The sequence below is a fragment of the Echeneis naucrates genome, chromosome 14 (genome assembly GCF_900963305.1).
Source record: "Echeneis naucrates chromosome 14, fEcheNa1.1, whole genome shotgun sequence".
Lineage (NCBI taxonomy): Eukaryota > Metazoa > Chordata > Actinopteri > Carangiformes > Echeneidae > Echeneis > Echeneis naucrates.
The window spans coordinates 13,202,327-13,229,082 of record NC_042524.1 but is presented as its reverse complement, the minus strand read 5'-3'; the positions used below and the strand labels follow the sequence as shown (position 1 = coordinate 13,229,082).

General features: G+C 42.4%; 2 protein-coding genes across 3 annotated transcripts; both read left to right on the top strand.

The window, feature by feature from the left end:
* The first annotated feature begins 1,569 nt into the window (after nucleotides 1-1,569).
* Nucleotides 1,570-13,703, top strand: nyap1 (neuronal tyrosine phosphorylated phosphoinositide-3-kinase adaptor 1). Its single transcript, XM_029518868.1, has 7 exons — nucleotides 1,570-1,757; nucleotides 8,017-8,384; nucleotides 8,468-9,733; nucleotides 9,923-10,402; nucleotides 10,536-10,778; nucleotides 12,374-12,480; nucleotides 13,053-13,703. The coding sequence occupies exons 1-7, from the start codon at nucleotides 1,570-1,572 to the stop codon at nucleotides 13,473-13,475; spliced, it is 3,075 nt and encodes a 1,024-aa protein (XP_029374728.1). The 3' UTR covers nucleotides 13,476-13,703.
* A 3,113-nt stretch (nucleotides 13,704-16,816) lies between these two features.
* atp1b2b (ATPase Na+/K+ transporting subunit beta 2b) lies at nucleotides 16,817-26,276 on the top strand. Of its 2 annotated transcripts, XM_029518870.1 has the most exons (8): nucleotides 16,817-17,207; nucleotides 21,334-21,462; nucleotides 21,555-21,662; nucleotides 21,869-22,074; nucleotides 22,316-22,375; nucleotides 22,631-22,657; nucleotides 22,889-22,984; nucleotides 23,117-26,276. In XM_029518870.1, the coding sequence occupies exons 1-8, from the start codon at nucleotides 17,117-17,119 to the stop codon at nucleotides 23,282-23,284; spliced, it is 885 nt and encodes a 294-aa protein (XP_029374730.1). In that variant the 5' UTR covers nucleotides 16,817-17,116; the 3' UTR covers nucleotides 23,285-26,276. The 2 variants fall into 2 exon arrangements, with proteins under 2 accessions (XP_029374730.1, XP_029374729.1); XM_029518869.1 differs by lacking the exon at nucleotides 22,631-22,657.
* Nucleotides 26,277-26,756: the final 480 nt, after the last annotated feature.

Here is a 26,756-nt window from a genome sequence, read left to right as displayed (position 1 = left end):
ACAGCATGTAATGCAGCAATTGCAGGGCTGCCTGCTCAGCTGCCAGATCCTCAAAACCCAAATCAAAGCTCCCATTAACAACATCCCAACCTACAGTCGTAGCTCCCTAACCTAATTAACATTGAGTCAGCAAGCATAGCAGCAGCAGTGGTCGGGGTTGTGGTCAGGGGTGTGCGATACAAGAATAGCAGTAGCCATGCTGACATGCTGGATGACACGCTGAGCCGTGACAAAAGAATCACACACAGCTACAGAGCTCAACATGCTTCCTGGCCCAAGTGACAGTGCCTGATGCTCCCACTGTGGAGTTTTTGTCTTTCTATTGAGTCATGGCTGAAATAGTCAAGAACAGTGAAAACGTTGTGCAGTTTGTGGTAAATGTGCTTGAAGTGGTCCCAAATATATACAGAATTAGGATTGCTATATCACTGCTGGAAAACGTAAATGTCATGCATTTTTTATTCCCTTTACATGCTGAGAGCATGAAAGCACAATGCTGACCTCAATACATTAGATTTGGATACAATTATTTTATAGCATGTTGTGAACATGTTACACAAAACAACATTATTAAAAAAAAACGTGAACTATCAAAATGATTGGTTGTATATTTAACTTTGTGTATTTCTCCTTTTGTATTCTACAGTATGGGCCATCAAAGGGCTTTACCAGCAAATTTGCGACACAATATATAGCTATATAGATATAACTTATCTTAATGCATCTCAAGAGATGTTTTATTCACCAGCAGTGTTGTTCATTATTAAAACAAACTGGTTTCAGATGCAGCAATGATAATGCTTCTGTGTCCCCTACTGAAAAAAACTCTTTGGCTCTGTTCCTATTTGTAATTTGAAAAAAAAAAAAAAAAAAAAAAAAAAAAAACTACCAAAACTGGAAGCATACTGGAAGCATCAGCTGACAGCTGCGCTTTTCTTAGCCAATTGCGTTGCGCACTCACATTCTCCATCATGAAAATACAGTTGGGCCCTCAGATCTCTGCCCCACAACAAGCCTGACTTCTCATGGGGTGAGCGTGAGTAGGAAGCTGTGCATGCGCTACATATGACAAACCAGATTACTGTCTGGCTGGCAGACAGGCTTAGCTAGGCCATCCCAGGGCCTGCAGCCAGAGATACTCTGCAGCTGAGTTACCATGCTTACTCAAATATTAATAACTGGATAATGAAAGTATAAATAGTTTTCATGCGATACACTAGAGGTAGGGATAAACAAATGTACAACCTCCATCATCATGGATCCCCGCGTCTCAGCTTTGAAGGCTAACAGTTGGAGTAATGGGATGGAATGCTTACTGTGACAAAGTGAGCATGATAAGCTCAAGTTCTGCCAGTCATTTGGGTTTGAATATTTGGGTTTCGTACTACTTTGCTACATAATAAAGTAGTCACTGTCAATCTTGTCAGCTCCAAGAAGGCTGGAAAATTGTTCAACATGTTTTTTAATGATTAATGAGCTCAGACATTGCCCTTATTTTATCTTGTTTAGGTGAGTTGGAGGAGGCTGTCCGCGCCATACATCCCCTTCTCCCGAGTCCTCTTCTATACCATGAGCTCTGGCTCAGCCCAGGATGTGGCAGTCGAACATTTCCTGCGTGACATAGAGAGGAGAAGCAAGTGGCTACACTGCGCTGTGATAGGCTGCGAGGAGGAGCGACCGCGCAGCGACATGAATCTGCTATATCGTAAGAGCCGTTTGGACTGGAGGCAGAGGGACCAAGACGGAAGTAAAAAGAGGTGAGAGGATCAGCTCGCAGGAGCGCTGTATGTATGGAATTACATTAGGGTGCAGTTCAGCAGGGATATAAACCTCTTAGCTGGCATGAATGAGTTTAATTTCAAACTCTTAATTTCAAGCACAGTTCATGGAGTCAGAGGGGTCCACCTGAGTAGTATTGCACAAATTTGCATAACAGCAGTTCATAATGAAGTTATTATGTTCTGTAGATGAGATAAAGTGCTATAATGTCAGAATTGCAGAGGGCAAAAAGGGGCCAAAACCAATGAAAAATAGAGAAATTAAATAGAGTTTTTGCCTCATTTATCTCAATACACACAGGATTATTTTATTTTTAAATTTACATACTTTCATCACAAGTGTTATATTTCAAAGCAATGTATTATATAAATTTGACTCACATACTCCTGAAGCATTGAACTTTAGCGGGGCAGCACAGCAGCATAGTGGTTAGCGCTCTTGACCCTCAACAAGAAGGTTGCAGGTTCTGTTCCTGATCCTGGGGCCTTTCTGTGCAACTGTAGGTTGGGATGTTGTCAACGGGAGCTTTGATTTGGGTTTGGAGGATCTGTCAGCTGAGCAGGCAGCCCTGCAATTACCGTAATACATGCTGTGGGTTGGTGTGCAATTAGCTGAATTAAAAGAACCAATAAGTCATCATCTTACATCTACAGACTATAAAGGACAAAAATTTGTTGAGCTAAAAAAAAAAAAAAAATTTGTTGAGTATAGATGAATAAGGGCAGGTTTGCATGTTCTGTCCGTTTAGGTTGATTGGTGGCTCTAAATTATTGGTTGTTGGTCTCTGTGTGTCTCTGACCCTGTGATGGACTGGTGACCTGTCCAGGGTGACCTCGCCCTCACCCAGTGTGAGCTGGGACAGGCCCCAGCACCCCCAGCAACCCAGAAACAGACAAGCAGTAGAAGATGAATGAATGAGCTTCAGTGCATTTTCGATATGCTTATAATTCGTCTGAGTTTTTTTTTTTTTTATGTATTCCTTCAAATACTTAATTTTTTTTCCACTGCATGTTTTCTTATTTATCTGATTATGATACTATCTGGTAGTTTTTTCATTTCATTTTTAATTTTACTTGAAACTAGTTCCCTTTTAACTGATTTCCACTAAGTTTTTGTCCTTAGCTGACAGCAGCTCAACCAAATACATATTTCACCTCTAAAACACAGAAGTAAATAAGAGTTTTAGGTACCAAAAGGTCAAATCATTCAATATTCAAATTAAACTAAACTTGAAGAAGAAAATCCATTTGACTAAGCTACTTAACAACAACATAACCCCATGCAGCTGCAACAGTTAAGTGCTACTCAGGCATTTATGGGTCAATATTATCAATCCAGTAATGTCCTATATAACGCTGTAACGCTCACAGGGGGGCATTTGTTATTTTACTTTTAATGCCTTCAGTGCACATTGCTGATAATACTTCTGTACTTTAACTCAAGTAAGATTCATAGGACTTTCACTTATTATGGCTGTTCGATTTTTATATTCTTATCTATAATTTCAATACTTACTTCGATGCTGCCTGCCAGCACTGTTTGAGTAGCACTGTAGAGCTGTTGTTAAACAAAGCAGTGTTTATTCAGGTCTCTAATTTCACCGCTATCACGAAACAGCTGATGATCTATCAGATCCATCTCCTGCCTTGCACAGAACATGTGCTTTGTGTCTTACAGCACAAGTTTTATTGGAAAGAGCTGGTTTTGACAAAAATGTTAATAATAATGAAATATTTTATCAACATTATGTGATTTGGGGTCAAATTATATCAGATTTTCATTGTGCACAGCAAAACTAAGTTAATTCATTATAATAGCACAAATTCAAGCACTCTACAAAAGTGTAAAAGCAAGTGTACTCTGAATCACAGTTTGGTCATGACAGTAGTTTCATGACCAAACTGAGTGTAACTCCATGAGTGTGATATTTCTTTTGTATCTGAGTGCATGTTTTTGAGACAGAGTGGAGATCTGCTCTTCAAATGTGAGTCAGCTTTAATTCAGCTTTAATCCCACATTGTGCATGGGGCCATTTGTGCCAAAGAAGCAGGGAGGGGGGCTTAAAGACAACAGTCTGGTTTGTGTTAAGAAGTGTGTCTCAGCGTCACACCGTTAATTGGAGACCCTCAAGTCGGCAGCACAGATCAACCTCATGGCAGCATCAAGCCAGTGGAGGTGTAGGGCTGCAAGTGGGACAGCAGGGCATGATGAGTGATGAAAGCAGAGCCAAGCGGGGTCAGAACAGCAGAGGTGAGAAGCAGGACATGACCAGTGATGATTATGAACAGAGCAGGGTCAGGGATGAAGCCACATGGGGGACAAGGGGATGGAAATCAAATGGATTCGAGGCAGGACCTGGGCAGACTTCAGGGCCAGTGGGAGTGAGGGAGGTGAGGGTGGGAGCAGCAGGACAAAGGAAGCAGTGTGAAGGACAGTGGTAGACCGTTTGAGATCTCAGGGCTCTCAGAAGAGAAAAATCAATTTTTTAAAGCCAAGTCAACTGTGCTGATACAGAATGGTAAAATAAGTTTCTCGTGGCACAAACAGACAGACTATTCCCAGAAGTGATGACTGGTGCCTGATGCCTTCTGAACTTATATTAACTCTTGCACAGAATTATTAGATCATTGTGAGTGGATGGGGATGCGATATAGCCTGACACTTTAAATGTTCAGCTGATGAGGGAGCAAGCCTTGCCAATCCCTTTAAAGCAATTAATATACAATTTGACAAAGTTGGATGTATGAAAGGAAAAAGTCTGTGGCCTGAATACTGAAATGTAACTGTAACTAAATTGCAGAGGGCCATTACAAATTATTATTTTATTATATAATTATGAAAAACATATGAAACAAAAGACACACAAAGTCCCAGAGGAAGCAGATCATGACACAGGACATATTGTACATTACAAATTAAGAAAAAGGGGATTTCACTCCTAATGCTATGCATGCTGGGAATGACTTTTCATATGAGTAAGATAACAATGTCCCATCACAATGTCACTAAACAACACAAGTGACCATACCTTTCTCACTCTGTAATGAATAACATTTTAAGATTTAACATTATCAAGCCCGGCTTTAGCCAAACCACGAGATTAATAGAAAGCAACTACGGCAGGTTAAAAAGACACCACTAAAAAGTCACTGAATGTTGCTGGATGGTCTGATATACTGATTAGCATATCAATGACATATTTGCGTCCTATTGGCATTCTGCCCGGTGTCAGCCCGTTTGTCAGCTCTTGCTCACGGGACATTACTGTCGACTTGGTTCGTCAGAAAGGTTCCCAGATTTATCATCATGTGACTTCTTGGAAAATGTCCAGCACTTGTCCAACCAATGAGTGGTTCATCCCGCACTCAACTGTATCACCCAGCCAGTCACAGACACACAAGGAGGTAGAGGTGAATTGTGGATGGTCCAGCCAAATAAACAGAAAACCAGGGCCTGTTACCTCCTTTTTTCACATGCAGTACACCTACCCCACTGGAGAACCTTAACATCTGATTCATGTGGATCAAAGCAGCTCCAGTGCATTCAAATCTGTTAGTATAAATGTAATTTTGTGCAGCTTTAACAACAGCTGAATGTGAACTTGTTCCTCCACATCACTTCATCCTCTCGAACAGAGGAAAAACTGTCCTTTACTCATAAAATAGAAAATAGGAGCGAGAGTCAATAACTAAAATTACCCTCGACAAGGTTAAGTATTGTCTTTCCCTCAAGAAGTTCATATCTGTGAAGATGTAATCATAAAAGGAAAACTTGTCTTGGCTGCTTTAGGGCATCATACAGCTATGAGTGTCACATGCTGGCAAATAATACTACAATAATGCCATTTGAAGAATCAATAGAGAAAACTTGTGGTTTATTGCTCTGAGTCAAACAAACAGATAGCTTCATTTCTTCTGTAATTTCCTTCTGGTGACAGAGGAAGAATCAGATTTTGAGCTAAAGTAGAAACAACCCATAACTTTGGGCAATCAGTTAAAGTGTTGACTGAATGACGACACTCAACGTTTCCTGTTCAGCCTTCACTCATCTTAAAACAAAAAAGAGATCACTTAACACCTCTGATTTGCCCCAAAACCAAAATGGGAATTCTCCAAAATAATATTATCACAGAAAGTCTCATTCAGCTGCTCAAAACACAACCCACTGTTCAACTTTACCCCAAAAAGGTAAATCAGAAATAGGACAGTAAGTGCTAAGGGCAGAACTATTTCAACTGGATTTCTTCAGCAAAAACTTTATCACTGGTCTTAAAAGCTTGCGGGAATGTCTTCCACTCTGAGAAGGGAGTAGTCTGTGCTAAGATAAATTCAAAAAACCTGTTCTTGTAAAAGCTATGGAGCACCGAGTCAGTAATGTTCATTCCTGTTTACTTCTTTATAGAGCTTATGGAAATGAATATGTGATTTTCATGATAGCAAATGCACAAAAATGTATCAAGGGATTAACAATGGCTCATGAAGTCAATGTAAATTTGTTCAGGGAAATGAATTCCTGATTGGGACAAACCAAGAATGCTGTTCCTAAAATATATCGCTGATCTGTTCTTGATTAAAATATCACAATCAACACGTTCTGAATTAGCAAGGTTCATATTGCGTACAAGAGTCCGAAGACACTTGTATTACGATACATGTAACAGTAATACAACAAATAAACTTTCTGTTATTGTAAAGCACCATGAATCTGAAGCCGCTGAAGCTTTCCTCTGCCCCATGTACAAAACAAAAAACAGAGCACGTAAAGGTGCAAGAAGAAGCTGCTCGGCCTCTGTTCTGGGCTATATTTGGCTCTGTAGTATCTATGTCGATTATGTAGAGTCACAAGAACATCTTCACAGGCGTTCAAGGGCACAACATACTCGTACAAATGCAAACATGATCTGTGGCTCTAATGCATATAAAAGCACACATATTCAACCACAGACGCATCGTCGCACACACGAGAAGGAAAATAGGAGCGTGTGTGTTCTTCATGACGAGCAGCCTCATCACTGCTACTGCTGTTTGCAATGTTGACTACAAATTGTAAGCTCCAGTTGTTTTCTTTTGTGCTTCACTGGATTGCATCTGATCTAAAAGGGAGCGCTGCATGACCCCCAGTCATATGTCACCATTATGAGCTATGATGAATCACTTACACACAATAATCATGCATTTGCGCTATTTACTTACACACTTAGAAACACAATTTGTCACAGCATCAAACACGCTGACAGATGGGGATACCCAGATGTCTCTGTGGTGAAACGTGTTCAACATGAACCTGGAATGAAAATCAGGATGAAGCTGTGATTTTCTTCTGCATCACTGCAGGGAATTATGGGATGTTTGTACTCTTTCGGGTGGTGTTTCCACCACAGATTCGATTACCATGTATTCCTCTTCTCCGACACTTTCCTTATGTCTCCCAGGAACACAAATGTAAAATACAGGAAAAGCAAACAAACATTGCTTGACGAGAGTTGGCACTGAGGTCAGGTACTTACTGTATGTTACTCTGAGGAACAGCATCATAACAAACAACATCAAAAGTCATTTTGTAAACCTTTGATCAGCTCAGCAGGTCATAAAAGCTCACAGTTTCATCTCAGCCATCACAGTGATGCTCGAAAAGTTCACACATTAAATTATACGATTCAAAAAAATCCTTATTTAAATGTATAAATGTAGATGATATGTTGTACATGCTCTTTAACGCAGTGGCAATTTAGCAAAACACTGAATTGGTCAGATTTTTCTTCTAGTTTTAAGCTTGCACCATTTCTGATTTCAAAGACACACAATCACATAAATGAAAATCACAGCTGTTCCCATGGTAACGGATTAAATGCTTCTGGCAAAAACAGACTACAGATGTTGGCTGAGAATATAAAGATATAAAGAATGAGGGAATTCCAGCAGCACAGTGTACACAGAGAGTAGTCCGGGAATTGATTTCCTAATTGAATCTGTTTGAGGGGGAAGCAGATGTGGAGGAATTCAGATGGAAAGATATGTGAATGCAAAAGATGGAGGAGCCTCCAGGGTTTTCCCTTTTGCCGTAAAAGCCCTGCAGGCATTTAGTTAGTGAGAAAAGTACCTTTTACGTCCGAAAATGGAGTGAGGAATGACAGGTCAATATAAAAGATTACATTAATGGGGTTTTTTGTTTGTTTGCTATGATTTTTTTTTTCCAATATTTTATTTTCATCCACACCTTCCCATTCTGAATTTGCAGCTCTGCCCAAAACGACCCCTCCGCTACTGTTGGCAAAGTCAGAGACTTGGCTTCTTTTCGCCGCCACTTCCGAATGGGTTTCATGACCATGCCGGCCTCCCAGGACCTTTCCCCTCACTCCTGTGCCTCCGCCATGGCACCCCGCTCACAGTCCTGCCATGCTGTTGGCGCCGGGGATACAAGTCTAGAGAATGGAGATTATTCCGACACTCAATCCCAACATGGTGGTCGTTGCCCCCCAGCCAAACCAAAACGCCACCCAAGCACTCGCCTCAGCTCCTCATCTGCTGACAGCAGAGGGCCTCCTGAGACGCCGCCACCTCCTCCACCCAGTCACTCACAGGGTAAACACTCAGAGAAGAAAAATGGTAAGAAATGTGTGTTTAGGTGCTTATTCTATTGAGAAAATGCTTTATTTTCTTGATTTGTCTTTTTTTCCTGTAACATACAGCCATGAAGAAGTCTGACTCTGGAGAGATTGGCACTAAGAAGGTACCTCCTTTAAAGCCCAAGAGAAGTCCCAGCACCCAACTTTCCTTCGACCCCCTTCCTTCACGTGTGCCTCCTGCCACATCCCTGCCTTTCCAGGCATCGGACTCTCAAATTCAGATGGGAGATGGGGAGGATGAACCAGTCTATATAGAGATGGTGGGCCAAGTTTTCACCAGAGACAGTCAGACAGCCACCCCCCACCCTGTGACCCCTGTGGCCACCACACCTGACTCTGACTCAGACCAGAGTGAGGCTATCTATGAGGAGATGAAATATCCTCTGCAAGAGGACAGAGAGTCCCAGAGACACCTCCCTCCAAAACATGAGAAACTGAAAACCTCAAAACACTTCCATGTCACCCCCACCTCCTCCAGCAGCTCCTCCTCTTTGCCCCGCCCTTCCTCTTCCTCTCCTTCCTACTCCAAACCCAAAGCCACTGTGTCAATCTCTCATTCTTCTCCTCTTCCCTCCTCTGCATCCTCCACCCCTGTACCACAGGTCCTCTCCAGCAGTCCACACACGCCTCGTGCTCCTACTCCCTACCTGCTGCAAGGGAGTAAATCTGAGCCTGAGGCCAACACAAAGATCCCAGCCCCTTTCCCCAATCTTCTGCAGCACCGCCCCCCGCTTCTTGCCTTCCCTCAGCCAGCAGCAGCCTCCAGCGGGGTTGGGGTGCAAAACAAATCTGCTTCTGTTAAAATGGGAACTCAAACATCCAGCGTGACAACTCAAGCCAGCATCTCCTCCTCATCTTCCTCTAATGTTCCCATATCCCTGTCGGGCTCCAAAGAGTCCTCAGGAGGAAGTACAACCCAGCAGGACAAACACAGCCGAGATTCCCAGTTAGGCCCAGCTCCTGGACTGAGAGCCAGGAGCCACTCCACACCTTTGCCTCCTTCTTCAAAATCCACCTCACCTTTCTCCCATCACCACCACCACCCCCACCATCGACCCTCACACTATCATCATTATCGCAAGCCAGAGAGAGGAGACTCTCCCGCTCCAACCAAGAGCAGCTCTCAAGCTTCAAACCAGGCCACAGTCCAGACCCAAACCTCAAGTACAGTCAAGGAAGGCAAGTCTGTTAGCTTCCTCCTGAAGTCTGATAAAGGAGAGAAGGATAAGGACAGGGATAAGGACAGGGATAGAGACAGGGATAGGGACAGGGATAGGGACAGGGATAGGGACAGGGATAGGGATAGGGACAGGGATAGAGAGAGGGACAGGGACAGGGATAGAGATAGGGAGAGGGACAGAGAAAGAGACAGAGACAGAGACCGAGATCGAGATCGAGATAGAGATAGAGATCGAGAAAGGGACAGGGACAGGGATAGGGATAGGTGTAGAGACAGGGACAGGGAGAGAGACAGAGATAAAGAGAAGGACAAGGACAGAGACAGAGACAAGGACAGGGACAGAGAAAGGGATCGGGATAGGGATGGAGGGCCACACTCCTTGCAGATGGACAGTGCTACCACCAGTAGCAGCCAAACATGTCCAAGCAGCATCAGCTCAACCCCTACGCCGTTATCCTCGTCCCAGCGTCCTCATTCTCGTCCACATCTCCGCTCCCACACTCCACACGGACTGCCAGCATATAAGCCTCCCTCTTCAGACAGCCCCCTGCTGTGGACCTACCCGTCCGGGGGCTTCCGGAGACCACCTGCTTACGAGAGCCTGCGAGGAACCTCTCAGACACCATCTCTGCAACAGCCCTCAAGTCTTACAGGTGTCAGTGAGGGGGTGTCCAAGAGTAACGGAGGGTCTGCTTCCCTCCAGTCTAAAGTTGGTTTCATGCCCTGGGACAGCAGTGCCAGCTTAGCTGCAGATGAAGCATCTTACTGGCCTATGCAGAGGAAATTATCCTTCAGCCATGGGAGCAGAGAGACAGAGAGTAAGTCAGAGGTCATTTAGTAACGAGGTTGCAGTTACTGTAAAAAAAATAAAAAAATAAAAAAATAAATAAAACCTTTTATGACATTTTTCCTCCTCGTTGAAATCCTCATCCTGCTCCTTCCCTGTTGCAGAGGATGAAGGGCGTGCGTGGAATGGCAGTGCTGATGCCTTGTTAAGGATGGATAAAGAGGATCTGGGGATGGGGTCTCGAGGAGGACACTCAGGCATCCCAGTCCACTTCAGTGGTGGCACAAGCAGGGTCCTTGGTCACACTGAGTCCTTAGCTGGCGTGGACAGCAGCCTGGGATTCAGAGCCCTCCCTAGAGTGGGGATGCCTCTTCCCTGCCAGACCTTTCCTGCCTGTCGCAATGGAGGTAAGCAAACAGATAATCTGCTTCTCACAGCCTCCAACCACAACCTCCTATTTAGAAAGGGAAGGAAAGGTATTTGGTCATTGTTCAACATCAAATGTAGTTTTTAACCCCCAGAAGTTGCTGAGATTGATCTACCCTCCCCTCCTCTCCTCTCTTCTCTTCTACCCTCCCCTCTTCTCCTCCCCTCCCCTCTCCTCCCCTCCCCTCCCCTCCCCTCCTCTCCTCTCCTCGCCTCTCTTCTCCTCTCCTCTCCTCTCTTCTCCCCTCCTCTCCCCTCTTCTCTCCTCTCCTCTCCTCTCTTCTCCTCTCCTTTCCCCTCTTCTCTCCTCTCCTCTCCTCTCTTCTCCTCTCCTTTCCCCTCTTCTCCCCTCCTCTCCCCTCTTCTCTCCTCTCCTCTCCTCTCTTCTCCTCTCCTTTCCCCTCTTCTCTCCTCCCCTCCCCTCTTCTCCTCTCCGTTCCCCTCCTCCCCTCCCCTCCCCTCCTCTCCCCTCCTCTCCCCTCTTCTCCTCTCCTCTCCTCTCCTCTCCTCTCCTCTCCTCCCCTCTCCTCACCTTGGCTCGCCTCTCATTACTGTCACAACAGCTCTTCCTCCAGTACATCCTCATGTACTGAAGTTAGTCTCAGAGCTCTGTTTTTTTTTTTTCTCAGCCTCAGCATCTACAGTGAAGGCCTTTCTCTAGAGACAAACAGATGATGCTTACCTTGAGATTCAGTGCAGGAGCTTCCCTGAAGCAGAGCTGATTAAAACAAGTCCACATCCCTGTGCACACAGAGAGCCCTGGTCCCTGGTTAGGTGCCACGTTGTGACAATTCCGGTTATCGAAACTTAAGATTTAGTTATTTGTAATGAGTACATTTACAGACTGTGAATTAGATACAGGTGAGTGACATTAGCAGTGGGGATATATAGTGGTCAGTGACTGTAAACTACCTCACCACCAACACTCACCAACCAAATTTTTGTCTCACAAATGAATCTTAGTGTAACACTTATTTTTTGTGGTCCTAATGTGTTTTGTTAGAAATAGAATCAATAAAGCACAATTAGTGAAGTGATTAGCGTGCATGCCATGAGATCACAGCTTCCTGGGTTTGAATCCGGCCAAAGGACCTAGGGTTCAGGCCATTCTGCTTTCTCTCTTCCTGCTTCCTGTTGCCAAGTACTGTCTGAAATAAATGCATTAAAAAGTCCCCAAAACACATAAAAATTTGTTGCGGAGTTTGCATTAAAAATCATTTTTAAAGATCAGAAATGACAGATTAAGATCACCACCTAAACAAAAATTTTCTGTCAAAGAAAATGAATGGAAATTTGTTCATAAGACAATAAGATTGTCTCCTGAAAGACAGCAACTGACAGAATGAAACAATGATACAGGAATAAACTGCAGTGAATATATCTAATCTAATAAAAATTTGTTGTTTTAATACTGTTTATATACAGAATATGGATTCTTTTTCATGGTCTAGAAGCTTGAAATAAAATGTCAGCACAGCATATGCAAACTGTCTCAACTGACATACGCAGCTCTGTACTGTGTTGACATGAAAAGTTATATGGCAGTGTGTACAGTGTGATGTTTGTTCCTTCACAGAAGTTGGGCGGCTGGGCCGCTCCTCCTCTGCTGCTGGAGTGAGGCAGGTGGGTGGAGGAGATGTCCAGAGGCAGAGCAGTCTACCAGCACGAGAAGCCTTCAATCAGGTGAATATACAATCCAGCACCCAGCCGTGCAGATATAGGCTCTACTAACTTCAGCCATGCTGGATTTGGGAGTGAACATTAATATTGTTCCTCATTACTTCCCCTCCTGCTGGAGACAGTGCTCCTTCAGGTCTATTTATAGCTGCAAGATATGCTCCCTGAGCAGAATAAGGTTCTGTACGAGCTGCAAAGGTACATGACGTAGGCTGATATGTAAGCAGTGGATGAGAACATGCTGTTCCATGTTTTGGAGAGATGAGCTGCAGTCTTCAACCGGTGCATTTTGCCCAGATTCTGGCTGCATAGCAAGTGCTGACGCAGTTTGAGTGTGCTGCAGAGACCTGACTGCATGTGTGTGGTTGACCCTCCCTCAGCCTGCAATAGATGAGGCGGCGCTGCCTCCCGGTGGCTGTCCTCAGGAGCTGCACCTCCACTCCCTGCGTTTCCATTGGCTCACATTGCGTGCGTCACTGCGGCGAGCTTTGGGATTGTGTAGAAATTTAAATACTATAATGTTGTGGATCGCCCTGTGAACTCGCTGATTTTTTTTGTTTTTTTTTTTTTTTTTGCAGTTGCACGGCCTGGCCCAGCCTCCAGCGCCCTGCAGCCCCGGTGTGTCCCGGCAGCAGCAGCAGCTTCAGCTCCACCAGCAGCAGCTGCAGTTAAAGCAGCAGCTCCAGCAGCTTCAGCAACAGCACCACCTGCAGCTGCATTTCCAGCAGCTCGCCCAGCTGGCACAGGGACAGCCGCCTGTCAGCGGAGGCACCACCCCGACCACGACGCAGACCCAGAGAGACGGCAAGCTGCTCGAAGTCATCGAGCGTAAACGCTGCCTGTGCAAAGAGATCAAGGCCCACAGGCGCCCTGACAAAAGCCTGTGCAAGCAGGACAGCATGCCCATCCTCCCTAGCTGGAGACGGACACCTGAGCCCCGTAAGACTGGCACACCACCCTGCCAAAGGCCACAGGCCGTGGTGTGGGACACAGCGATCTGAGGCGGACAGACATTGCAGCACTGAACAGAGACAAAACACACAGATAAGTAAACGATGGTTGAACCATAAACAAGAGATGAAGAGAGTAAAAACGAGATTGGCGACCATAAAATTCTTGAAATGGTTTGTGGTGAGATAATTCCCAAAAAGGATCGAGAGATTGAGGACAAAGAAGAGGAAGCTTGCAGGTACTCTTACTGTGTGATAAAGTGACTCCAGAACCATAATAAGTTATTGGAGACTGAACTCATTTGGGGGTTAAAAAAAACAAACAAACAAAAAAAAAAAAAACACAAAAAAGGATAATAAGAGGTGAAGAAAAAGAAGAATTACAATCAGACTAAATAAATTTCTTATCCAGTTTATTTGTACTTGCTCTCGACTATGTAATGTTGATATGTTCTAATTGCCAATAATTTTTGCCACAGAACGCCAATACTATTGCTACAAAATGAAAACACCAATTAAACAATAATAGGTGAGATGTTTTTTGTGATTGGTGTTGCCAAATTTCCTCCTGACTACTTGAGACATATTTTCTCCAATATACATACAAACTGCTTTGTGGATGAGAAAAGGCAGGATTCATTGATAAGTTATTGAAGTGTTTCTTGAAATTGTGAATGCGTATGAGATGTCTTGGTATCAATAGATTGTCATTGTGGATGCAAATAATCATCACCGAGGAGTAAAAGCTACCTACTGTATCTGTTTGCATATTTGTAATGTATCTATTTAATTTCTCAACATTTCCGCGATTTTATAGCAATATGCCCCCAAAGCTGGGGCAACATAATTAAAACTTGTGTCAACTAGCCTAACATACATATCTAAGACTTGAATAAGTCATATTTACTGTGTCATTCTCTGCATGTCACAATAGACATACAGTATTGTAATACACATACACACACACTTACATATACAGTATATACACATATATATGTGTCCATATATATGTGTATATATAGCTATATGAGCAGAGATGATCCTGTCAGACATACAACAGATTTTCACTACAATAATATCATGATGTATAAAAAGATGAATACGTTGCTTGGGGTATTATAAAAAAAAAAAAAAAAAAAAAAAGGTGGTGTGACACATGGCACATACCGTGCAGTCCAGTCAAACACAGGTCCAGATCAGTGGTACACAAACTTTATCACTCATGCTTACCCACAGCTAGACATTAGTGATTGCTCCTCCACACAAAAAAAACAAACAAAAAAAAAACAAGCACTGACATGCATCAACACAGACTGTACAATAAGGTGCAACTGATAAGACTGTGAGTGTTGATCACCTCGAACAGAATGCTGGAACAATCTGCACAAAACATGGTATATGCTTAGGAGAAGTTCAACCATAATGTACTGTAAATAGACATGTACAACTGTATTGAAAATGTAGCAGTTATTTCCATTTTCATACTTGTAATCAGTACATATTATGTAGCATATACTGTATAAACATAACTTTGTTCACTTGTTTTTTCTAAAAGAATTAAGTACTTTATCTGCTGCAGCCACTCCATACATTACTTATAGTTGTACTAATAAACAGTAAGCCCTCTAAAGAAAGGCACAGTCCAACAGTTGTTTATTTAAATTTATGCAAGACTCCCTTTAAGCTATGTTGTTGTTTTATTTATGTCTTCTTTTCTACATTCATTTTTATTTGTGTACAGATATCTTGATTTTTTTGAATACTTTGCTGCTATCTTGAACTACTGGTGTTGTTCATTCAACCACATGGTGTTACCATGAGAAACATTATTAATATAGTGGTTATTGTTACATATTTGTTTTATAAGCCACGTGAACTGAAGTTTGTACCTTGAAGAGTGAGCCCTTCTGTTCTAGTATTAAGGCACTTGAATGTCTCTTGGTTGTTGTTGTTTTATGATAGTTAGCACCAAACTGTACAGTACTGTACATCCCCGTGAAAAGAAGACCTATCTAAATGTTTGAGAGTCACTGCTTGGCCTTTTGTTTTAGTTCCACCTGCTCGTGTTTGACAGCCAATGGGTTTTCAAGCTCAGTAAGTCCATTTTCAGACAAACACTAGTCAGGTTGATGGAAATGGGCAAGTGCAATGCATGCAGAGATTCCTTTACTGAAAAAGTCCCAATGATAATGACTACTGTGCCCAATTTAATTTCAGATACCAAGTAATCACCTAACTATGATTCCTTTTCACAGACTGATATGGAACCCCTCAGTATCATCTCCCAAAATAGTTTACAGAAGCAGTTGGTTTTGTGTGTCTACTAAAACAGTGGCCATTATATGAGTGCCATACTATATTGATATGGTAAGATACGGTGTACCTTGGAAATCACTGTAGTGCTATATTTGCATTGATATTGTCATTAAAATAAATTTTATATAATGAACTTTACACAACAAACAGAATTTTTGCATGTTTTCCTGCCTCGTGTTGTTTTCCAGTGGAGCTGGTGGAGAAGTGGACATCATGTTCCCACTGCACTTCTGCACCGGATGTTGCAACATCCTCAGCTTCCAAGTGAGGGCGCTACTTCCACAACTACTGTCACTCCTCCTCCTCCTCCTCCTCCTGCTGCTGCTGCTGCTGATGATGATGATGGTGGTGTAGCTTTGTACAGTCACCAGCTCAGTACATCTCTCTCTTACATTTGTATACAGACTCAGGCTAATCCACCTGTACCAGTTTGAACTGACATCACTAACCCTTGTTGGTTATTATCCTGGCCAAAGGTGGAAATGCTTATCACAAGATTACAGCATGACCCACCAGATATCCTAACCTGGCTTTCAGTACACTGACATAACATAATATAGCAGGTATGATTTAACTTCTTTTCTTTTCTTTCTATTGTAATGCCATTTATTCTGAAAAATGTCAGAGGACGTCTGACTTCCGGCCCTTTACTCTTTAACCTCTGAAGTTAATTAGGAAATCATGACAAGGGCCAAACACCAACGTGGTGGATACATCTGCATAGTGACAGGTTTATCAGCGTGTCACCGGCTCCCGCAGACACCTAACCATGTCTTGGGAATTTGAAAAGCATATTTAACAGATTTTCCTTTGTGGACCTGATCATCGGGCCCGGAGCCTATGAAATGATGGCCTCGGCCGTCACTTGATTTGCTCCTGGGACTGTCTTTCATGCGGCGGGGCCCGTGAGGAGGGAGGATCTGGGGCCCAGGTGATTGGCCGGGGACAGAGATGAGGATGGAGGGAGGGGGGGCGTGGTCTGAGGAGGGTGGGGGTGCATGTAGAGGGAGAGGCGGAGGGAGGGCTTTACCGCAGTATCACTGGATTTCTGCAGCACTCATCAAAACTCTGCGGCAGGCAGACAAGAGCAGGGGGGAGGGCAGTCACTAGGTCTGTGCTGAGTCTTGGACCGGTACCTCTCTCTGCTGGGGGGTTTCTCTGAGCAGATAGGCTGCAGTGGGGCGTTTACTTTCATTCGTGCACCCTGAGCTTTTAGCCAGGCCTCTTTAATTCTCTGCCTCTTAATCACCGTGGTACAGTAGGGCTCTCTCTCTCTCTCTCTCTCTCTCTCCCCCCCTCCTGTCTGGCTGATTGTTCCTACCCGGTGCTCAGTGCGTTAGGTCGCGTTTATTAGAGCTCCAAACGTTTATGATAAAATGGCAAAGGATGGAGAAAAAAGCGACTGGAAGGAGTTTATATGGAACCCGAGGACGAGGGAGTTTCTGGGCAGGACGGCGAGCAGCTGGGGTGAGTAGAGTCCAGTTTACAGCAATGCAGCAAACAGGTCTGTGTCTCAGCGTGTCCAGCCTTCCCTGCAGCTCCAGCGGGGGGGACCCCTGTACTGTAGATGTAGAGAGCCGATGGCTGCCCTCCGTGTGCGGCTGATGCGCTGATCTGTCGCTGTCTGGTGGTGGAATCTGAATGCGGCACCGCTCACGTTGAAGCTTGCTGAAAGAAAAAGGAAACAAACAAACAAACAAACAAAAAATCCTTCTGCCGTTTGTTTTATTCTTATGGATGTGTCATGTCTGTAATGTATGCACCTGCTCTGCTTGCGCAATGCGCCTGAAATAAGGGAGGAGGAATGTGGCCTTATTTTGCATAAGAATCTGCCAGCAGAGGACTGCAGCATCGCCGAAGCAGGTTTCAGTCTAGCAAAGTGCTTATCATCATCATCATCATCATCATCATCAGATCCTTCCTCCTTCCTTCTTCCCTCTTTGGCCACAGCTTTCACATGAATTCTGCACTGTTCTTTTTCCATGAAGTTAAATAGAGATCGGTTTGTGCCTCCAGCTTTTAGCTCAATATGATGTCATTCATTTTGAGCACCCCCCAATATCCCCCCGAGGTTTTGAAGGCAAAGACAACCCCAGCTTCTGTCTGAGAGAGCACTATTGCCCTTTTCTGCTGTCCCCTTTTCAGGCATGCAACCAGCCTGCAACTATTTCAAAGATTCATGAAATGATCGGCCGCGTATGGCTCTGTTCTAATGACATTGAAGCGTTTTAATCTGGGTAAAGCCGAGGGCCAAATGCTATTTGTATCACCTCCAGCCCGGCCCCTCCCAGTGTGAGTAAATCAGTGAGGGATTTAATCCTAATCTAATGACTTCATTGGCTGCTGGGGAAGGTATCAATTCAGGACGTTCTATCAAACTAAAGCACTCAGGAATTTAGACTATATTTGATCTTTTCCCTCTGGGGATATTCTGTTAACAGCAATACTGAAGTTGAGTGTCTGCGGTAGGAATAATCCCTGAACTGGTTTTACATGGTGGTATTCTGCTGATATTTCATGAATGAACATTGCACTATTAATCCAGGGTTGGGAATCATTGGCTGTATATTCTTTTGCTGGAATCTTCCCAAAGTGAATGACTTAATCCAGCTCCGTCATCCCAGGTACTTTAAGTTCTGGTGGCCTTTTTAAGCCTCGCACTCTAAGGCTTGTTAATTAGGCTATTTCTGTAGTCAGCCAATACGTGTAGGCATGCTAAACTTGACATTTCACCTCAGCAATGATGCAGACACTGGATGAACTATAGCTCTGCCTCCACTTGCATTACTGCGTTTTTCCACAGTCAAGCCATCCATTTTCTGTATCTACTTATCCCAACATGCAATCAGCCTCTATAACAAACACACACATTTTATGCAGCACAACATAAATTCAGATCATAGGCTTCTTTGAAGATCAAACACAAAGCGTGCCCCGCTTTGTGTAAAGGACTGCAATGATAAGAAAATAGCTATGAAAAGTGGAGCAGTCCTACAATTTTGATGTTACACCGCCACACGCTGACAGCCAGGCAAACGTGGTCTAACAACTACTTCTATTTAAGATGGGACTAATTAAGTATTCTGCACCTCCCATTTCGAAAAGCAACAAAAGACTTACTGGAAAATGAGAGCACATTAATTGGCCCAATATGGAACAAACCATGATGCTATTCTTTATGTAGCATTTCTATATTTATATACTATACACAAGATAATAATTAGTTTCACAGTGAAAGATAACCGGCTGAATACTACCTTTTCATTTTTAGATCAGAGGAGTGTTTATTGCCAATTTACAAAGCAAATGAACAGCATGTCCCCCTAATTAATTCTGAAAGAAAAGAGACACCTTCTGCCATTATCACCGAAGAAAGAACAGGATGCTGAACCGTCTTTTGTGCTCTGCTTTCAAGTGCCGTCTGCAAACAAAACCGCGATGAAAGAGAGAAGCTCCACCGTCTATCATCGATGTGGACAGACAGAGGCAGACTGTAAACCTTACACCATCTTTGCCAGGGGGAAAGCCACCCTGTCTGCACACTTGACCCAGCATACACGTGTGCACATCCAGTCTGCCATGGGTGGTGTCATATTTGCATTTACCCTGAGATCCCCTCTGAATGATGGAGAAAAAGCACTTAAGCACTTGGCTTTGTCACATCTCACCTCCGATTCCTTCCCCGCTCTCCTGCCTGGTCCGGGACATGGGACTTATATTTAATGACTCAGCTCCGAGCTTTCCCATTCTACAGATGGGATGTTTGCCCAAGTCCTGCTCAGCCTTTCATTAGCTTACTTTGCATTCTGACAGTTCAAGGAACAATTGGATGGAGAAAAAAAGCCCCCCCTCGCCTCTGTAATTGCCTCAGAGCAGCTTCCCCTTGACATTTTGTTATGGATTCTAGTAAGCCTGGCTGTATGGGGAGGCAGATGCTGCATTGGCCCTCCTAACATTGCGAGTGAGCTCCATGCTGGGGGCCATCCAGCAGAGGCACAGGGTCAGGGTGCTCAGCTGCTACCCAATCCTGGCCTCAGGTGTTGATGCTTAAAATGGGAGTTGTGTCATAGAAAAGGCTGTTTATGTTTTTGTGCTCTCTACGTAGAGAGGAATGTCTAAAATGGCACCAAGCAGCAGCTTCAAACGTATAAACAATGATTCCAAGTGGGAAACATCACATCATTGGGTTGTCCGGGTGATTGACAACCCTTTTCACACAGTGTCCATCTTACCCCTGTACACTACATAAAAACATACAAAAAAAAGAAAAACAAGCTCAGTGAAGTTATGTCCTTGAGCTCTGGGAAACCATTCAATCATCGAACTATGAATGAAACAGAAAAAGGAACAAATTTATGCACAAGAGAAGCATCAGTCATTGCACTATTTTCTACTTATCGTAACCTTATCTCTATGATCTTCTTACACTTTCATGAAATAGGCCTATTCCATGATGGCCTGTAATCTCCTGACCCTGTGGCTTAGTCTCTGGGGGGTCTTCGTTCTCTCTCCTCCTCTGCCCCCCTCTGTCATCGTTCCTCCAGCTCTGTGAACACAGTAACTCCATAATGAAATTGGTCAGACCCCGGCCATTCTCTGCCCGATTTAATTTGTCCTGATTCACACTTGGACACAGACCAGTTCCATCTCAGTCAAGTGGATGGAGGAAATCAAACGTTCATATACAGTTTGACCATTAATTCATAAAATAACTTAACGTATTTTATTTATCTGTTGATATTTTTAGTATCTAAAAGACAGTTATTCATGCTTGAGAGGCAGATGCTGCCTTTAGTTTTAGTGAGGATTATCCGCCCTCCTGTTTGGTCTGAGAGCGACTGAGCAGCGCCTGCAACATTAAATTAAAATGAGCTAATTCCATTATTCATTCAGATGCAAGATTATTCATGCTTAAAAATGTGTTGGTGCATTATGGTAATTATGAAATGACTCAACAAATACACCATCAGACAAAGTCTGGTTGCAGCTGTTGAACTTTGCTTTGGGGATGAATGATCTATCTATCTATGTATCTATCCAATGATGTAAATAAAAAAAGAGATGGAAATGAAAATGCATGGTAAATTATTACACTTTGGGCCTGCATGTGGCGCATGCTGTTCTCAAGCAAACATATAATATTCTGATATAATAATTTAGCACATATTTGTGATTTAATTTTCCTTATATACATAGGAGGTGGGGGAGCTGTTTTATATTAACTAAATGCTTGTTAATACTTCTATTTTATTCGTATCATTACATTAGATTACATTACAATTTCACTTTAATCACAATTAAAGTTAGGTCAAAGGCTTTGTCTAATAAGGATATACCATTAACACATAAGAAAAAATGACAGTGTTGCACACTTAAAAATAGTGACTTATTGACCCATGTTGGGATTTATGAGACAGATTTATGAAATACTTTTCAGTGAAGCTCAGGCAATAAATGTTGGCTGGATTTATGATGTGCGAATGATTCATCTCTATGAGATACCTGACTCTTATCCTTACTGCGATACAAAGTGGAATTGCCCAGTGAGGTATTACTATAATTAATGGTCCTTTTCTCATCCTCTTGTTTACAGGTCTCATTCTTCTCTTTTATGTAATTTTTTACATCTTCCTGGCCGGCTTGTTTGCACTCACCATGTATGTCATGCTGCAAACCTTGGACGACCACAAACCAACCTGGCAGGACCGACTGTCTACACCAGGTGGAGCGAATGATGATGTAAAGTGCATGGACACAGGTTACAGTGAGCACTACAGTGTTGTGACCCCTCTGCTGGCTCTCTGTCACCTGCAGGCATGGTGATCAGGCCCAAAGCAGATGAAACCTTTGAGATTGTCTACAACATCCACAAGACTGAGAGCTGGGACATGTACACCGAAATCCTGAACAAGTTCCTGACTCGTAAGTCTGCCACATGGCGTCTCTCGCAGTGACTCAAAAAGATTACTGCTTTGGATTATCCAAAGACCCAGAATGAATTGTTTTTACCTAATAAGAGATAATTCCTTTACAGTGAGTGGGTTTTAGATACACTGGGGTTTTAGATGAGTCATAAGCTCTTACAAACAAAATGGACCCAACCCCCACTCTCCTCCCTCTCCCTGCAGCCTACAACAACTCCCTCCAGGCCCAGAAAAACGATGAGTGCACCCCAGACCAGTACTTCCAGCAGGATGACAGCGGCGATGTGAAGAACAACCCCAAGCGCTCCTGTCAGTTCAACCGCACCATGCTGGCGGACTGCTCTGGAATCGAAGACCGTTACTATGGATACCAGGAGGGCAAGCCATGCATCATCATCAAGCTGAATCGGGTATGAAAGAGAAATGGATGTTGTTGCTAAGAGACATGGATTGATTGAAATGATACGACTGGTTTGGAATATGAATTGGGAATGATCTCAGTGAAAGTCATTATCAAATTATTTATCAGAATGATAGATAGATCACATTTGTTGTTCTCTGTTATTTATTAAAAGCAGTTTTATTTTTTTTTTTAATCTGTGTTTAAAAAGTGTGAGATGATTAAGATGTGTTGCGTTTCCTTCTCACAAGGTGATTGGGATGCTGCCAGGAAAGAATGGACAAGCTCCGTATGTCACCTGTGGTGCAAAGGTAATTCCCTTTTGTCTTCTCACAATGTAAGGCCAGATGTAAGATTATGGATTTCAGCCTGTTCATATCATGCCCCAGTCTCATCTACAATATGTCAGCTATTGCTCATTCCCATTTTCCTTTATTATTTGTGTTTGCATTGTTTCAGCTCCCATCTGTGTCGCATGCTCTTTAATCATTTACATCACATGTGTGTGTGTTTCTTGTTTATTTTTTCTCCTCTCCATCACATTCCTGTCATTTGCCCACTCTCAGAGATATAAAGTTGGCAAAGATGAATGGGTAAGACCAGGACAGAAAATCTCTTGTAGACCTTAGATTAGACCAGTAGTGTAGTTCATTATATGTGAGGTTCTTGGCATTCATTAAAAAAAGGACAACTGTTGATGTAGTTAGTGGGGGCGAAGGGAAATGAGATTTAGAGTAAAGGCGATCAATTAGGCTCTTTTTCCCCTCCCACACATATGCAGTGATTTTTCAGGCTGTAAATAATCAAGTTGTTTCACCCCTCAGAGAGAAGACAGTGACAAAATTGGAGAGTTGATGTATTACCCTCCAAACGGCACTTTCAACCTCATGTACTACCCTTATTATGGCAAGAAAGCTCAGGTAATGTGCTTTCAGTCAAAATATAGACTATGTTGAAAATAATGCATCTAGTATTTCTAATGAAATGCCCACTCAGTAGGAAACTTTGGTTCTTTAAGTTTAAAAGATATCATTGGGTCATTGGGTTTGCAGGTGAACTACTCTCAGCCTTTGGTAGCCGTCAAGTTCCTTAACATCACTGTCAACGAAGATGTCAACATCGAATGCAAGATCAATGCCAACAACATTCCCACTGGAAATGAAAGAGACAAGTTTGCTGGAAGAGTGTCTTTCAAGCTGAGGATCAACACTATGTACTAGGTTGATCATTTCCTCCCCTAAAAATCACTCTCTTCATTCTCTGCAACATTGCACATAAACAGAAACAAATTGCTGTATTCACACCCTTTAGCAGATTTGTTTACAGCTCCCAAATCATTTGGGAATCAGTCAACAGTCATGTTATTAGACGAGATCAAAAAGGGTGGTAATACTGTTATTATTTCTGGTTGTGAGCTTTGGGACGAATTCTTTCCTGTACATTAGTTTGAGGTGATGTCTATTTATACTGCATGACAAACTAGGGAATATAAAGGATGTGAACATGTGTTTTCAAAGTTTGCAAGGATCAGCAACATTACCACTTTCTTGCTGCTCCCATCCTGCTGCCTCCTTATAGAGTATCCCTCTATATATGAATATACACAAATTACAAAACAAAATGTGTATATCTACAGTATTTATACGTTATCATAACCTTCAGTACATCTACATTGTTGCACTTAAAAGAATATTCCAACAGACTTCTGTATATCTTGATGGATGGATGCAGAGAAGAAGCCATTTTGCATGTGTGTATTGTCTTCAGTGTGCTTTGAGGGCAGGACGACCACGTCCCACCTCTCTGCTAAGTGTGAAATAAGGTTATGTTAAACCACTGACCACCAGGAGGAACCACACTCTAATCCTCAACACCTCACACATAGCAAATGTCTCCAAAAAAGACAGTAGACGTCCAAACCTTTAAGGGTGTGTGTGTGCGTGTGTGTGTGTGTGTGTGTGTGTGTGTGTATATGCTCGTGTGTGTTTTCCATTCACAATTCCCATCTCATGCTGTAGGTCGGGAAATTGCATGCAATGTGCAATATTCATTAAGTGGCAAACGCTTAGAGTGCTTCAGTCTGTTCTTCAGATGAGAGGATTTCAATCCATGATTATTTTTCTTTGGGGATCATCACACTGGTTGTTTGACTTAAGAGCAGCTTCTAAATCATGACTATTTGGGTAAAGGGTCATATCAGTACCACTGATGCTAAACGTACTATGATACAGTACATCAATCATGATTCAGACATCGGGACATTTCCTCAAGTTAAAGAAACGAGGCTGTCTTTCAGACCCCAAATTAGCCTCCTGTTGAACAACCCTCCCTATCACTATCCAAAATTTGATTCCTAAACTAAAACAAAATTGCTTGTCTAAATTTTTAATAATTTTAACATGAATATTTAGGGTTTTGTGTGTATGTGTGTGTGATGCATCTATTTCATGTGTAACAGAAATAGATGATTTTGTCATTTTGTATTGATTTGCACTGAAGTGTTTTATTTCTTTTTTTGTGAAGCTGAGCTGAATTAATTAACATATGTACAGTTTTGGAAGAGAAGGATGTAGAACGTTTGTGTTTGTTCCCTTTATTTCATTAATATTCCTTATCATCCTCTAAAATAATCGTATCAAAATATATAGATTTCATCTAAAGGTGACTAGAGTCTTTATTGTGTCATTTGTTAGTGCATCAGAGTTCTGTTTTAGAGGCCTGGAGATTTGCTTTCATGTGGGAAATGATATTTTTTCCATCTTATTTATTTATCTATGTTCGCCACCTATTGCATGTGAATCGGCAAAGTCACCTTAATAATTTGACAGCCGGTTTGAGTAATCAACCTTTTAAAGATCCATTAAATCATATCTGAGTGTGGTGCCGGAGCTGTTAGCTTGTAGATGTGTTCGCTGTTCCCACAAAAGTACTCCTACAGATACTGGTTGTAGAAATCTGTGGCGTCTCCGTTTTTGCTATTATCCAAGCCCAGCTACAGATCAGTACCAATGGGACTGTGATCACGCCATGACATGGCAGCTAATGTGGCACACAGGCATCTGTTCGCTCACATTAAGGCCTGGCTCAACTCCATCGTTTCATTTCTCTCACAGCCATGTGCTTCTCAGTGTGCATGCAGATACTTCGCAGCAATCTAGAAGATCTCACTGTTAGAAGGAGAAAGAAAGAGACAGAGACCGAGAGGACACCTAATCTTATTTGATCCACAGTTGAGGGGTTATTTATAAGGAAGGATCTGCCCCAACACTTATCTGGAGCTCTTTGGTTTTTTTGTATGTCCACGTTGGCCACTTCACATGCGTTTCTCTTCTGGCATTCCTACAACACTTACTTAATTTCACTGTAATCCCTTAATCTCGTCGGCTAATCCAGAGCAGGCACGCTGAACTTCTTTACCCCACTTTGTTGCTCCTCCTCCTTGTATCAAACGCTTGATTCACCATCATTGAATAATTTCTTTCGCATCTTTCTTTCTAAAGCATTAATTCCTCCCTTCATTATTAAATTTAGTGAAGCCCTTTCAAATTATACAGTGTTTTACCTCATCACCTTATTGGACATACTTGTTTGACTGATATGCATGTGAAGATATGTTCTTCAACCAAAGATCTTCATGACTATTTAATATTTATTTTGCTGCATTGGCACATCCTCAGCAGCAGACCTTAGTAAGGATCTCATGCAGGAGATAATGTAGGGTCCAGGTGGAGGGCAACATTAAAATGCCTACAGTTACATAATAATAATAATGATAATGATGATAATGATAATAATACGCACAAAAGGATAATGTGTCATTACAGCAAAACAGTGCCTCCTGGTGGACAGACTGTGTTCTCCCCACTGTCACAAAATGTCATTCCCTGTTATCTCCTTTCATCCTTGTTTTCGGTGATATTTTGGAGATGTCCTCAAAAAGCAATATATTTATTTCTTTTGTGGCTGTATGATGTATTCATTGGAAAGGCTCTAATGAAATGAGCGCAACGTTTATCATTAAGAGCAAAAGGAAAGAACATATAGATATTGCATACAGGCAACTTTGCCAGTGTGCATTACCAAGATGGAAGAATATAGAAAATATTGTTTTGTTTATAAAAGAGTATTTTTACTGCTATTTTGTTGTAAAGAGGAGAGAATGTATTAGCTTGGATTGTATCATGTCATGGGAGCTATCTGGTAGGTTTTCATCATTAAATCCAACAAATGGCAAATTCTTTTTTTTTTTTTCTTTTTTTTTTTATTGATTTTTTTTTTTTTTTTATCATTGTTTGAGTCCTATCTTCTCTCTTGAATCGATCTGAAAAGGTCTGCAGTGACAGTTCTCTGAAGACAGCATGAGTGGTGCTTTCAGAGAACTTTCTGGTGCAGTACTTTCAGAAAATGTAATAAACAAATCAGTATCCAAAGCAGATGTCAGAGTTAAATTATCAAATTATTGCCCTCATCTAATCCCCTCATTTTATGTTGTTTTATTGCTTAAGACTGTGGCATTCAAGAAAGGAGCCATTTTGCCCTCTAAAAAAATGATAATTCTGTCCTGGGTCTTTATTTTTTGCTCTTACTGTATGTATATTTTTGCTCATGTTTACTGCAAACCAAGATAGAGATATAAATAAATGTCATTTAAGGGAACTCAAAGTCAAGATTTATTTTTGCCTCTGCCTCCTA

Bases quoted from the DNA above. Each gene is read 5' to 3' on its own strand.
- nyap1 (XM_029518868.1), top strand. From the start codon at position 1,570: ATGAGCTCTGGCTCAGCCCAGGATGTGGCAGTCGAACATTTCCTGCGT. The intron at 9,734-9,922 runs GGGACAGGGATA...ACAAGGACAGGG, and splicing joins CAGGGATAGAGAGAGGGACA to ACAGAGAAAGGGATCGGGAT. The intron at 10,779-12,373 runs GTAAGCAAACAG...GTTCCTTCACAG, and splicing joins TCCTGCCTGTCGCAATGGAG to AAGTTGGGCGGCTGGGCCGC.
- atp1b2b (XM_029518870.1), top strand. From the start codon at position 17,117: ATGGCAAAGGATGGAGAAAAAAGCGACTGGAAGGAGTTTATATGGAAC. The intron at 22,075-22,315 runs GTATGAAAGAGA...CCTTCTCACAAG, and splicing joins TCATCATCAAGCTGAATCGG to GTGATTGGGATGCTGCCAGG. The intron at 22,376-22,630 runs GTAATTCCCTTT...GCCCACTCTCAG, and splicing joins ATGTCACCTGTGGTGCAAAG to AGATATAAAGTTGGCAAAGA.